The sequence below is a fragment of the Bos indicus genome, chromosome 21 (genome assembly GCF_029378745.1).
Source record: "Bos indicus isolate NIAB-ARS_2022 breed Sahiwal x Tharparkar chromosome 21, NIAB-ARS_B.indTharparkar_mat_pri_1.0, whole genome shotgun sequence".
Classification (NCBI taxonomy): Eukaryota; Metazoa; Chordata; class Mammalia; order Artiodactyla; family Bovidae; genus Bos; species Bos indicus.
Window position 1 is genome coordinate 64927055 of NC_091780.1, and position 13252 is coordinate 64940306.

Here is a 13252-nt window from a genome sequence, read left to right on the forward strand (position 1 = left end):
CGCCTAGCTTGGGAGGTGCTGACCCAGTCACAGGACAGCAAGGACAGAGCATCTGGAACTCCATGACTGAGAGGAGAGAGAGATGGGATCAGAAAAACATCGGAGTCCGTAGAGGTTGTTTGGGGCCTTCAGGGCCAGTAGAAGGCAGGCTTTGTGTTAAAGGTGTGCTGGACCCACAGAGTACTGTTTCGGTGACCCGTGGTTCATGTTCAGAAATCTTGCCCCATAGCAGATCCACCTCCTTGAGACACACTAAACCCCTTTCAAAGCATCAGCAAAGAGTTTCCCATATATATGGCATAATATCAACTGAAAATCAAGGCCGTTAATAAATGCTGTCATCTGTTGCATCATGGGATTAAGGGCAGTTTTTGCTGGCAGTGTTTCTCAGCGTATCCCGAGTTAAAAATAGAGGAGAAAAGTGGCATGAGGGTGTCATCTGCCCTGGTTTGCATCTTTCATTATGCGGACTCGGAAAATGCAGGCGCCTCTGCAGGACCGTGGTCCTCCCAGCCCCCCCGGGTGGATGTGGTTTAGTCGCTTCAGTCGTGTCTTACTCTTTGCGATCCCATGGACTATAGCCCACCAGGCTCCTCTGTCCATTTGATTTCCCAGGTAAGAATACTGGAGTGGGTTGCCATTTCCTCCTCCAGGGGATCTTCCCAACGCAGGAATCAAACCCGAGTCTCCTGCATTGCAGGCAGATTCTTTACCAACTGAGCTACAAGGGAATCCCAAAATTTTGGGGGTGGGTTTCATTTATTTACTGTGTCTTGTTCTGTATGTTAAAGTGGGAGGTATTCTGGGAAGCGGGGGGCAGGAGCGAGCGGTGGGTACCGTGGAAGACGGCGTGGGCGTTGGAGTCTCGCAGACTTGAGTTCAAGGGCTGGCTCTGTGTTTGAACAGGATTCACTTCCTGCCGTCCTTGGGGGTCCCCTCCCCTGTCTGGCATGAGGTGGCAGTCTTCCCACGGGCAGCTGTCTGGTTGTCACCAGGAGGACTGTGCCCTCCTGCATTTGGTGGGGGCTCCCCGGGCAGGCCGTCTTGTGGGAAGCTCACCCCTCGGTGTGACCTCAGCCCGTCCGTGGTGTGCCCTTGGACAGGGTGGGCATCTGGCTTCCCAAGTGCAGTCATGGGGTCTCAGCCTGGTTGAGACAGTGGGGTCCCCCCATGTCCCAGGATGTGGCCACACCCCAATAGTCCTTATTCTTCCCTCCTTTCCTCCGCCCCCTCATCTTCCCCCCAAGAGCCATCCTCCTGGGAGTTGTTCAGTCACCCAGTTGTGTCTGACTCTTTGCGACCTCATGGAGTGCAGCACGCCAGACCTCCCCGTCCCTCACCATCTCCCAAAGTTTGCCCAAGTCCGTGTCCATTGCATCGGTGGTGCCATCCAGCCATCTCATCCTCTGATGCCCTCTTCTCCTTCTGCCCTCAATCTCTGCCAGCATCAGGGACTTTTCCAGTGAGTTGGCTGTTTGCATCAGATGACCAAAATACTGAAGCTTCAGATTCAGCATCAGTTCTTCCAGCGAGTATTCAGGGTTGATTTCCCTTAAGAGTGACTGGTTTGATCTCCACACTGTCCAAGGGTCTTTCAGGCGTCTTCGCCAGCACCACAGTTCGAAGGCATCAATTCTTTGGCATTCTGCCTTCTTTATAGTCCAGCTCTCACAACCGTGCGTGACCACTGGGAAAACCACAGGCTTGACCGTACGGACCTTTGGCGGCAGAGTAGTGTCTCTGCTTTTCAGCACATCTAGGTTTGTCATAGCTTTCCTGCCAAGAAGCAGTTGTCCTCTGATTTCATGGCCTCAGTCACCATCCGCAGTGATTTTTGAGCCCAAGAAGAGGAAATCTGTCACTACTTCCACCTTTTCTCCTCCTGTTTGCCATAAAGTAACAGGGCCTGATGGCGTGATCTTAGTTTTTTAACATTTAGTTTTAAGCTGGCTCTTTCACCTCATCAAGAGGTTCTTTAGTTCCTCCCCTTTCGGGAGCCTGGTGCTTAAGTTCTCTCGCCAAAGCCCCTGAGACAGGAGTTTGCTAGTTTTAAGTCAGTTCTTCAAATAATCTGCCAGAAGCACGTGGGGAAGAAAAACAAACCTTTCTATGCATTTAGGCAGGGCTGTGCCCGTCTTGGTTAACCATGCGTTTTCCTTCTCCAAACCTTTCTTTGCTCTCATAAAAAGTACAGCTTTGGTGATAAAGTTGGGATTGTCATGCCTGGCACTTGGTTTTAAGCATTTTTGTTGACGCTGTTCCTCTTTGCGGTTACATGGCTTTGTGTTTCTTTTTAACATATGTTCTTCACTCGGCATCTGTGTGATGAACTAGTGTGGCTAGTGGGTGAGGGGTCTTCTGTGACTGAGACTAACCACCAGCCCATGCTTCCCTTTAAGAACTGTTTTGGGGGACTTCCCTGGTGGTCTGGCGGTTTAGACTTTGCCTTCCAGTGAGGGGATGTGGGTTCAACCCCTGGTCAGAGAGCTAAGATCCCAGATGCCTCCAGGCAGGGGAAACCAAAGCATAAAACAGAAGCAATATTGTAACAGATTCAATAAAGGCTTTAAAAAGGGTGCATATCGTAAGCTGATTTGCATTGTTGTATGGCAGAAACCAACACAATGCTATAAAAGCCATTTTCCTCCAATTAAACATAAATTTAGAAAGAAATAAAACCTATTTTGGTTTTGTCTCCACAGCAAACCCAAGGAGCCGGTCTTCAGCGCAGGTAAGGCTGGTTGAATGTCAGTGTGGGCGCCCCTTACTCACCGCGGTACTTGAGGGGCAGTAAGAAGTGGTTGTTCAGGGGCAGCTGGGATGGCGGAACACGGGGGTCTGTGTGGAGGGCCTGGGGGCTGAGTGCTCACTATCAGCCTGTACCTGGGGGTCTGGCGACTCACATCACTCAGAGACCACCCAGAAAAGGGTCATCAAGACTAAACCCTTCATTTGCCCCCATTTAAAACGGATTCAAGAGACATCCATAAGGAGAAAGAGTGACATGCCGTTACATGAAATTTCTCGGTTAAAACACCCTATTGCCTTTCTCCCCCCTTCCTTACTAATGGGGGCTCTCCCATCACCAGCATTTGCCTTTCTCTTGAAAGGGAAAGTCTCTGATGTATCCAGTTACAACTTTATCTAAATGCGACTTTCTTTTTCTGCCTGTGATTTCCTAAACTGCCAACTAATAGTCCATATATATCTTTCCATGTATCTTTTCTAACACGTGTTATAATAAGGGAGCTGCTATTTTTAGAATAGTAAGCTTATTTGAAAGCATACTTAAAAATGCAAAATCTTTGACAAGATTTTGTGCAATGGGCTAAATAAATTCATTTAATTTTCCAAGTTTCTTTCCCCCCCCTTAAGTTCAGCATCGAAACACGAGAGTCAGACTTTCCTATTTAAGCGCATGTGCCTCAATATTCATTTCATTTTCAGGAAGCATGAAGTTACTCACTGAAAATGTAATCGCCCTCAGCCTGCAGAGTAGGTCTGGTGTGCACTTGTCAGAACCCCTGAAATGTGTCCAGGTTTTTCTAGCGATGGGGGCGGGGGAGCCTCTGGGCCTGGGGGCTCAAGAGCGCCCCCTGCAGGCAGGCCAGTCACTCTCGCAGTGCCCCCTCATCTCTTTACCCAGCACTTCTGTCTCTGTCTCCGAAATCCCAAGGGAAACGCCGGGTGACGCACTGCAAAGGTAGGCGGCATTTCTGAAGCCTCATAGCTCTCTGAGCAAAGCTGCTCCCCAGGCTGCAGAAACTCTTTTCATACAGGCCACCAGCTACCCTCCTTGTATGAAAATGCTTTGTGATGCAAACCACATGGGTTTACTGGGCTTCAAAGCAGTCCTGAGCATTTACTCGGGCGGGTCTGAATGAGGAGCTAAAAACTAGACCTTCGGTGATGATTGGCTGATGACAAGAACTCTTTTTAAAATCTGTATAAATGTTAAGAGAGCTATAGGGCGAGCCCTGGATGCCCCGTTTTCTGGAACCTGCACTGCTGCTGGCCGCTCCCTGTGGCACCTCTGGGTTTGGGGGTTGTGTGCTGTTATCCTAACATGCCTGAAAAAAAGAACAAGCAAGCAAAGATTGCTTTCCCTCGCTGCGTTGTTTTTTTTTTTTTTTTTTTTTTTAAGATGTAGAATGTCTGACTTAGCTGTCCAGAACAGTGCCAAGGCTAACTCCAGAGCTTTTCTTCTCGGTCCAGTGACGTAGATCTGCCCATTAAGTCAACCTGTCATAAGGACTTTTCCAGTACATAACGATATACTCAAGTAGATATTCCATCTATATGGATGTTTGGTGTGTGCTGCAGGGTGACATTATATTCCCTTTATTCTAAATCTGCATTCCATGGTTCCCCTCTTACAAAGGGAATTCATGGAATCACTTGTCATTTAAGCCACCACACCCGCCCCTCTTTGTCCCCCTTCCATTGATCTACTGAGTGCCTTTTGGGTCTTCAGTTTTGATGGCCACACCGTCTGAAGAGCTGAGATGTGGTTGAGGGATGAATGAAGGGAAGGGGGCAGGTGAGGCGAGCGTGGGTAGATGCACAGAGCGGGTGGGTGTGTAGGTGGCAGAGACAGAGAGAGAAGGACCCCGGGGGTGGGGGGCAGTTGTGGCCAGTGATGTCGTATACAGGAAGAGGGGACAGGGCAGTTAGAGCGTTGGGTCCAGCAAGTAGGAGAGTAGGAGAAGGATCCCGAATCCAGTGTGGGCCTTGATGGGTTTGGTAGCTAAGATGACCAGGGTAGGGGGTGGGGGCCGTACAAAAGCCTGCAGCCCTGGGGGCCTCCAATGGGCTCCTCCCAGTGGAACTGGGGAGGATGGAGCCTAGTGAGGAGCACTCTCACAGGAGCGCCACAGAACACAGCAGCTGGCATACTGGGCAGGAGTGAACACATGTTGGTTTTTACTTAAAAGTCAGATTTAATATGCAGAGTGAAGAGTGTGTCACATGCATGCATTTAAGACCTGGATTGCACACACCGTAAAAGTGCAACGGCCTCTCAGTTTTTAGGCAATATCGCATGTGGCTTTGTCTGAAAATCCTCAGGAATAAGGCTTACAAGACTAATTTGCGAATGTGGTACTTACAACGTTATAATCATTTTATGACTTCCTTAGCAGTTTCCTCTCTGGGCATAATTTTTCTGTTGAGTTATGGTACAGCCCCAACTGCCCGATTTAAATGCCATTAAGGGGCCCAGTCCTTTGATCTGCAGTGAAGCATCAGAATGCAGTGAGTTCTGAATCCAAACAGAATTCATCAGGAGCTCACAAGACATGTTCTTTGGCCTTATTATATCTTGAAAACTAGCCAGAAAACCCTAGATTGTTTGTCTTTGTTTAAAGTCAGGAGTGGCCCTTTGTTGGTGTATTACTGGATTTTACTTTCATCCCTGTAATTTATTAAAGATTCAGAAGTGATTTTGTTATAAAAATGTTTGTTCTAGAAAGGTTTATTCCCCAGCTTCTCCCTCTAATGGGTCTTTTGTCCTTTTCTTTTCTGTTTCTAGCTTTTCTTTGAGCATTTTCCTTTTTGCATGCATCCCAGCATGTACTTCTGCCGGTTTTGTGGCCTTTGCACTTGAATTATCCAATGTGAAAGATACATAAAGACACATTTTTTACATTGCACTATAACAAACCGATTTAAATATTGAAAGATATTTTATGAATTTTGATACTGCAATTGTATATCCATTGAACTCAATAAAAAAAAAATTTAAGTGGATTTCTTGTGTTAGTTGTAATTTTTTGGGGTGGCATTTTCCCCCTCCTGATGATAAAGAACCTATAGGCACTAAAATCTCTCATGGAGAATAATTGTTGGAGTCTAATTCTTTTCTGCCTATTATAATTTCTCACATTACTTAAGTAAGCAGAATGTCAAAGGCAAACAAGGTGAACATTTTTATTTCAAACTGTTTGTGTTTTAGTTAGTTTTCCCTAGGATTTTAATCAGAAATGACATAAAGGGCAACGTTTCTACTTTTGCATTGGAAGGATGGAGAAAATATAACTTTTTTTCAGGTACCCTGGGCACCAAGGTGTCTTACTGACGTCTTTGTTCTCTTCATAGAAGAAGGATATGTAAAAATGTTTCTTCGTGGACGCCCTGTTACCATGTACATGCCCAAAGATCAAGTGGATTCTTACAATTTGGAAGCAAAAGTAGAACTGCCAACCAAGAGACTGAAGCTGGAATGGGTGTATCCTTTATTCATTAAGTCTGCCCTGAAGTCATCAGTTGATGAGTGCTTTTATTGAAATTCAGTGGTAGAAACCCATAAAACTAAACCATGATGGCAAAAAGTTTTTAAACCCAAAGAAAGAAAGAGGGACTCCCTGGAAGGAAGGGCTAGCATTGCCCCTCAACCAAGTCGGGCTTTGGCCAAGCTTGGGAATCTTAACTTCAAGTTAGCAGTGACTAGGGACCTTCCTGGTAGGCCGGTGGTTAAGACTTTGCCTTCCGATGCAGGGGGTATGGGTTCGATCCGTGATTGAGGAACTAAGATCCCACGTGCCACAGGGTGGGATCTGAACATTGTAAATCAATGATACATCAATTTAAAAAAGCAAAAAAAAAAAAAAAAACAAACCTTAAAAAACAGTGACTAATTGAACATGAGTATGGACTCAGTACTAAATGAAAGGAATACAGTACAACGGATGGCTTAAGTTAAACGGACACAGAGCATCAATATAATACCACTGGGAAAAGGAAAAGCTCTCATAAGATCTAGGCCACAGAAATCTGAGTCAGCCATATGACTAGCGTTCTTGAAATAAAGCTGCTAGAATCTTCATAATATGAGGCTTGGGATAGTGAATGAACTACCAAGGAGGGAATAAAAGACAAGAAATCAAGAAACAGAGCCTGTGAAAGAGGGTGAAGTGTTGTTTTGGGGTTTTTTTTTTTTTAATTTTACTATTTTGTTTTACTTTAGAAACCCACAGAGTCCACCTTCCAGTCTATCCAGACTTTAAGACAAAGAGCAAAATCCTTTCTTCACCCTCAAACAGCTGTTTATTGAATACCAGTTTAATGCCAAACCCTGACAACAAATTACTTGAAGTTGGTTTAAACTGAAGCTATTGTTATTTCACTTAGAAGAATTACTATTTGAAATTATAAGATCATATTCCTTGGAAGTTTTTTGCAATTATTTCTGTACCTAAATTTCTCAAACTATTTTTTTATATTTCCGGATTCAGATGTCACTAAGTGTCCGCCTGCAGCTATTTTGCTGTCTGTATTGGCGCATGAAAAGTGACCCCGTTCTTCTTTAAGTCACTGCTTGTTTGAATTGGTTAAATCAAATCTGAAACACATCATTCAAGACCCAGTTGTTCAACCTACTCCCAACTCATATTTTAAAAGGTGGGAAACAGTGGAATTTGCAGCAAATGTGGTTTTTCACATCCAAGTTCAAGTGATGTTTTGCTCTGAAATAGTTTTCAAGCTTTGGAACCATATATGTTAAAATCTTAACAGGTTATTATCCCTGAGGAGCTGTGGATGGTTAGGACAAGGAGGACCTAAATTTGTTACCTTTTATTGATATATAGATACATGAGCCTCCCTGGTGGGTCAGATGGTAAAGAATCTGCCGGCAATGCAGAAGACCTGGGTTCCATCCCTGAGTCAGGAAGATCCCCTGGAGAAGGGAATGGCAACTCACTCCAATATTCTTTGCCAGAGAATTCCATGGACAGAGGAGCCTGGCAGGCTGCAGTCCATGGGGTCGCAGTCGGACACAAGTGAGCGACTAATACTTTCACTTTCCATGGCGGCGAGAGCCCAGAGAGCTAACACTAGACAACCAGGTGACCTCATATATGCATGTATACTGTTCACACCTTTTACATGTATTTTTTATAATGTAAAAAAAAATGTTTTAAGTGAAATACATAGGTGCCCATTTACAATAAGCAGTAAACTCATAATTGGTTTATAACTTAGACATGAAAGTCATTAACCAGTATCTGAAAATTTTCTTTTTAAATACTTTAAAATATAAGGAATGCCAAAACTCAACTTTTTTTCTCTTAGAATAGAATTTATAACCTCATACTGCTTAATATTTGAAACAATATAGCCACTTAACATAGAGGGTTTTCCAGGTGGTGCTAGTGGTAAAGACCATCCCCATGGAAAAGAAATGCAAAAAAGCAAAATGGCTGTCTGAAGAGGCCTTACAAATAGCTGTGAAAAGAAGAGAAGCGAGAAGCAAAGGAGAAAAGGAAAGATATAAGCATCTGAATGCAGAGTTCCAAAGAATAGCAAGAAGAGATAAGAAAGCCTTCCTCAGCGATCAATGCAAATAGAGGAAAACAACAGAATGGGAAAGACTAGAGATCTCTTCAAGAAAATTAGAGATACCAAGGGAACATTTTATGCAAAGATGGGCTCAATAAAGGACTGAAATGGTATGGACCTAACAGAAGCAGAAGATATTAAGAAGAGGTGGCAAGAATACACAGAAGAACTGTACAAAAAAGATCTTCATGACCCAGATAATCACAATGGTGTGATCACTGACCTAGAGCCAGACATCCTGGAATGTGAAGTCAAGTGGGCCTTAGAAAGCATCACTACGAACAAAGCTAGTGGAGGTGATGGAATTCCAGTTGAGCTATTTCAAATCCTGAAATACGATGCTGTGAAAGTGCTGCACTCAATATGCCAGCAAATTTGGAAAACTCAGCAGTGGCCACAGGACTGGAAAAGGTCAGTTTTCATTCCAATCCCAAAGAAAGGCAATGCCAAAGAATGCTCAAACTACCGCACAATTGTACTCATTTCACATGCTAGTAAAGTAATGCTCAAAATTCTCCAAGCCAGGCTTCAGCAATATATGAACCGTGAACTTCCAGATGTTCAAGCTGGTTTTTAGAAAAGGCAGAGAAACCAGAGATCAAATTGGCAACATCCGCTGGATCATCAAAAAAGCAAGAGAGTTCCAGAAAAATACCTATTTCTGCTTTATTGACTATGCCAAAGCCTTTGACTGTGTGGATCACAATAAACTGTGGAAAATTCTGAAAGAGATGGAAATACCAGACCACCTGACCTGCCTCTTGAGAAACCTATATGCAGGTCAGGAAGCAACAGTTAGAACTGGACATGGAACAACAGACTGGTTCCAAATAGGAAAAGGAGTACATCAAGGCTGTATATTGTCACCCTGCTTTACTTCTATGCAGAGTACATCATGAGAAACGCTGGGCTGGAAGAAGCACAAGCTGGAATCAAGATTGCCGGGAGAAATATCAATAACCTCAGATATGCAGATGACACCACCCTTATGGCAGAAAGTGAAGAGGAACTAAAAAGCCTCTTGATGAAAGTGAAAAAGTTGTCTTAAAGCTCAACATTCAGAAAACTAAGATCATGGCATCTGGTCCATCACTTCAGGGGAAATAGATGGGGAAACAGTGGAAACAGTGTCAGACTTTATTTTTCTGGGCTCCAAAATCACTACAGATGGTGACTGCAGCCATGAAATTAAAAGACGCTTACTCCTTGGAAGGAAAGTTATGACCAACCTGGATAGCATATTCAAAGCAGAGACATTACTTTGCCAACAAAGGTCCGTCTAGTCAAGGCTATGGTTTTTCCAGTGGTCATGTATGGATGTAAGAGTTGGACTGTGAAGAAAGCTGAGTGCCGAAGAATTGATGCTTTTAAACTGTGGTGTTGGAAAAGACTCTTGAGAGTCCCTTGGACTGCAAGGAGATCCAGTCAGTCCAGCCTAAAGGAAATCAGTCTTGAATATTCATTGGAAGGACCGATGCTGAAGCTGAAACTCCAATACTTTGGCCACCTGATGCGAAGAGTTGACTCATTTGAAAAGACCCTGGGAGGGATTGGGGGCAGGAGGAGGGAACTACAGAGAATGAGATGGCTGGATGGCATCACCGACTCGATGGACGTGAGTTTGGGTAAACTCCGGGAGTTGGTGATGGACAAGGAGGCCTGGCGTGCTGCGATTCATGGGGTTGCAAAGAGTCGGACACGACTGAGCGACTGAACTGAACTGAACTGAGTGGTAAAGAATCTACCTGCCAGTGCAGGAGACGCCAGAGACTTGGGTCTCTGGGTCAGGATGACCCACTGGAGTAGGAAATGGCAACCCTCTCCAGTATTGTTGCCTGGAAAATTCCACAGGCAGAGGAGCCTGGTGGGCTACAGTCCACGTGGTTGCAAAGAGTCAGACGCAACTGAGCACGCCTGCACGCACACAACGCTGTCAGATGTGTTTTGTTTTCCAAACAAGCTACAAAAGCCACTGACCGTAGTAGGATTCAAGTAATCTTCCAGCCATGGTTCTAGAGCCAGGCTGAGCCTCTCTCCCTCAGCACCAGCGTGACGGCAGTTTCAGGTCCCCTGTAGCAGGTGTGTGTCTCAGGATGACGATAACGTGGAGAGTTCAAAGATGACAAGATTCAGTGGCCCTGTTCTGCCTTTCAATTCCAGTCCCAGAAGCAAGCCCTTGGCTTTAAAAGTTAGATTCAAGACAGCAAGTGGACGCATTCTAGACTGTGGCCATGGTTCAGCAGATCTCAGCAAGTAGTGAGGTAACTAGAATAAACGGTATGCAGGAGAGGCAGCAGAAAGGAAAGAGAAAAAAAAATGAACAGAGTACCCCAGCATTCTCGGGAAATTAGTGTCAAGTCACCCTTCAGGTGACTTTGATTCTAGAGTCAGGATAGTACCTCTAACAGAATGTTATGGTCACCGGCCTTTCAGGAGACCAGCTTGGGAAAAATTTAAACCCAGCCTAGGTGTGAGGGAAACGTATCCACATAAGATTACAGCAGCTCAACGAAGTGGTGTAGGCCCTGGCCACTGATTTCCTGGATCCGTGACTGATGGGCCAAATCGAAGAGTTCACTTCCTAGTTATTACACAAGCGTCTGATCCAGTTCCTGTTAGCAGTAGAACAGCAAATCACCATGTTTCATCAAGCTGAATGGAACCCAGGTCTCCCGCATTGCAGGCAGATTCTTTACTATCAGAGCCACCAGGGAAGCCCAAAAATACTGGGGTGGGTGGCCTATCCCTTCTCCAGCAGATCTTCCCGGCCCAGAAATCGAACCGGGGTCTCCCTTATTGCAGGCGGATTCTTTACCAGCTGAGCTACCAGGTCATTATAATACATACTTTCAAAAAAACCCACACCTTTGTATTGTTAAAAAAAATATCAGCAATTTCCACTACATCAATTACCTTTTGCAACTTTATTGCCTGCCTATTGAGGGGGGTCCGATGTATTGAATATTTGGCACGGAGTATTTCAAATTTAGTCTTCTTTAAATTAGTGAAATTGATGGTAACAGTCACATAGAAATTTAGTGCCTGTCCCAGCTGAAGAAAGCTGATGTTTTGTTAGCTCCTAAAAGAAGGCAAGTTTTATCTTGACACGCACGAAGCTACGGGTACAGGGGTCGAGACTGCCGTAATAACCTGTACTTGCTCCCGACGGGCGAGACCGTCTATTTCATCGCGTCGGTGGTCGTGCTGTACAACGTGGAGGAGCAGCTTCAGAGGCATTACGCGGGCCACAATGACGACGTGAAGTGGTGAGTCCTCAAAACCGAGGGCCTGTGCAAAGGGCATTGGCAGAAAGGGTTCCGTGATGGATAGAACTACAGAGAAGCAGAGGGAGCTGAGAAAATGGGGTCTTTGAGAACAGCTCTTGTTTGTGCTCTGGGCTGTATTCTGGCTCCCTGGCGCTCTAAGACCCGTTCTTTGGTTTTCTCTTCTCATGACACATTGTCTTAAACAGCCGTGTTATGTAAACAGATAGCTCCAACAGACCCCTATCTGGAGGTCTTCTCGTGCTAATGGCTTCTAATTTGGGTGTGCAGTTTTTAATAAAAATGTTTTGCCTCTTGTTTCTGGCTGGGTCTGCTTTTCCTATAATTCATTTATACCTTTGGTAATGATTTTATATATCTTAGAAAGATGGGTGGATACATAGATGGGTTTATGTTATTTCTATTTGTCCTAAGTCCCTGATCAGTTATAAAAATCCTGCTGAAAAAAAAGATGATGTCTTTGCTGTTTGATGGACTCAAAATGACTTCTTAATAAAGACTGTACACTAATTAAGCAGTTCTGAGATCGAAGTGGTATTTCCCAATCAGGGGATGCATTTCCCTTGAGTTTGGTAATTCCCTATAGATAAAGAAATGAAGATGAAATGAAATATGTACCAATGGTCTAAGGTCTTTGGAAGCCCAGAGAATTTATCAAGAGTGTGTAAGAAATTGGACACTGTATATTTCTCACATTTAAATTTTTGACCAGAGTGTATTTGATCAAGGGAAAAGTGAAGCTTACCTTTAAAAGAGTAGACGTTTTCTGTTTTCTTTGTTTGGTTTGTTTGGGGTTTTGTGGGTTTTTTTTTTTTTTTTTTTTTTTTTGCAGTCTGAACGTTTAATCAACATACACACATTGTTAATATAGGTAAATGAAACTATGAAAACTTGAGTTTGGACTTTCGTAAGAACAGATGTTTTATGAAGATCTCTTTTTAGCCTTGCAGTTCACCCCGATAGGGTCACAATAGCCACAGGACAAGTCGCAGGCACGTCCAAGGATGGAAAAGTGAGTAATCTTTTCATGTTTTTGTAATGAACTGGTAATACAAAATGATTTTTTTGACAATATTTTGCTGATGAATAAGCTGTTGGATATAATGTCTGTGAGCGTGCATGCTCAGCTGCTTCCGTCGTGTCCAACTCTGTGCGACCCCATGGACTGGAGCCCACCAGGATCCTCTATCCGTGTGATTCTCCAGGCAAGAATCCTGGAGTGGGTGGCCATTCCCTCCTCCAGGAGATCTTCCCAACCCAGAGATGGAACCCGTGTCTCTCACATCTCCTGCATTGGCAGGTGGGCTCTTTACCACTAGCACCATCACTTGGGAAGCTCAAATTTGAATTTAATCCTTTAATTTGAATTTTTATTGCAAATGAAAATTCTTACACTGACCTTAAAAAAAAAACCCCTTGAGCTCACGTTAATTTCAGCTAATTTTTAAATAGCATCGCTCTTGCCTAAGAAGTCATTAATTCTTCCAATATTATTTACTCACGTGATAAACATTAACATGTTGAGTTAAAATCATGAAAAATAATCGTTTGACTATGGGGCATTTTGCCTCTTCAGTGAATGAATCCCTTGTTATCATGACTTTAATCCATGGAGTGTGTGTCTATGTGTC

At 44.2% G+C, this 13252-nt stretch overlaps 1 protein-coding gene across 6 annotated transcripts in view; it reads left to right on the forward strand.

Annotated features, from left to right (window-relative positions):
* The window catches only part of EML1 (EMAP like 1), a 201020-nt gene that overhangs the window by 160683 nt on the left and 27085 nt on the right, over positions 1-13252 (forward strand). For 3 of the 6 annotated variants that reach the window (XM_070775696.1, XM_070775693.1, XM_070775694.1), the window contains exons 5-9: positions 2703-2731; positions 3647-3703; positions 6097-6226; positions 11454-11603; positions 12564-12633. In XM_070775696.1, coding sequence (XP_070631797.1) covers positions 2703-2731; positions 3647-3703; positions 6097-6226; positions 11454-11603; positions 12564-12633 — 436 coding nt within the window. The remainder of the gene's footprint in view (positions 1-2702; positions 2732-3646; positions 3704-6096; positions 6227-11453; positions 11604-12563; positions 12634-13252) is intronic. The other 3 variants (XM_070775697.1, XM_070775698.1, XM_070775695.1) reach the window with 2 other exon arrangements.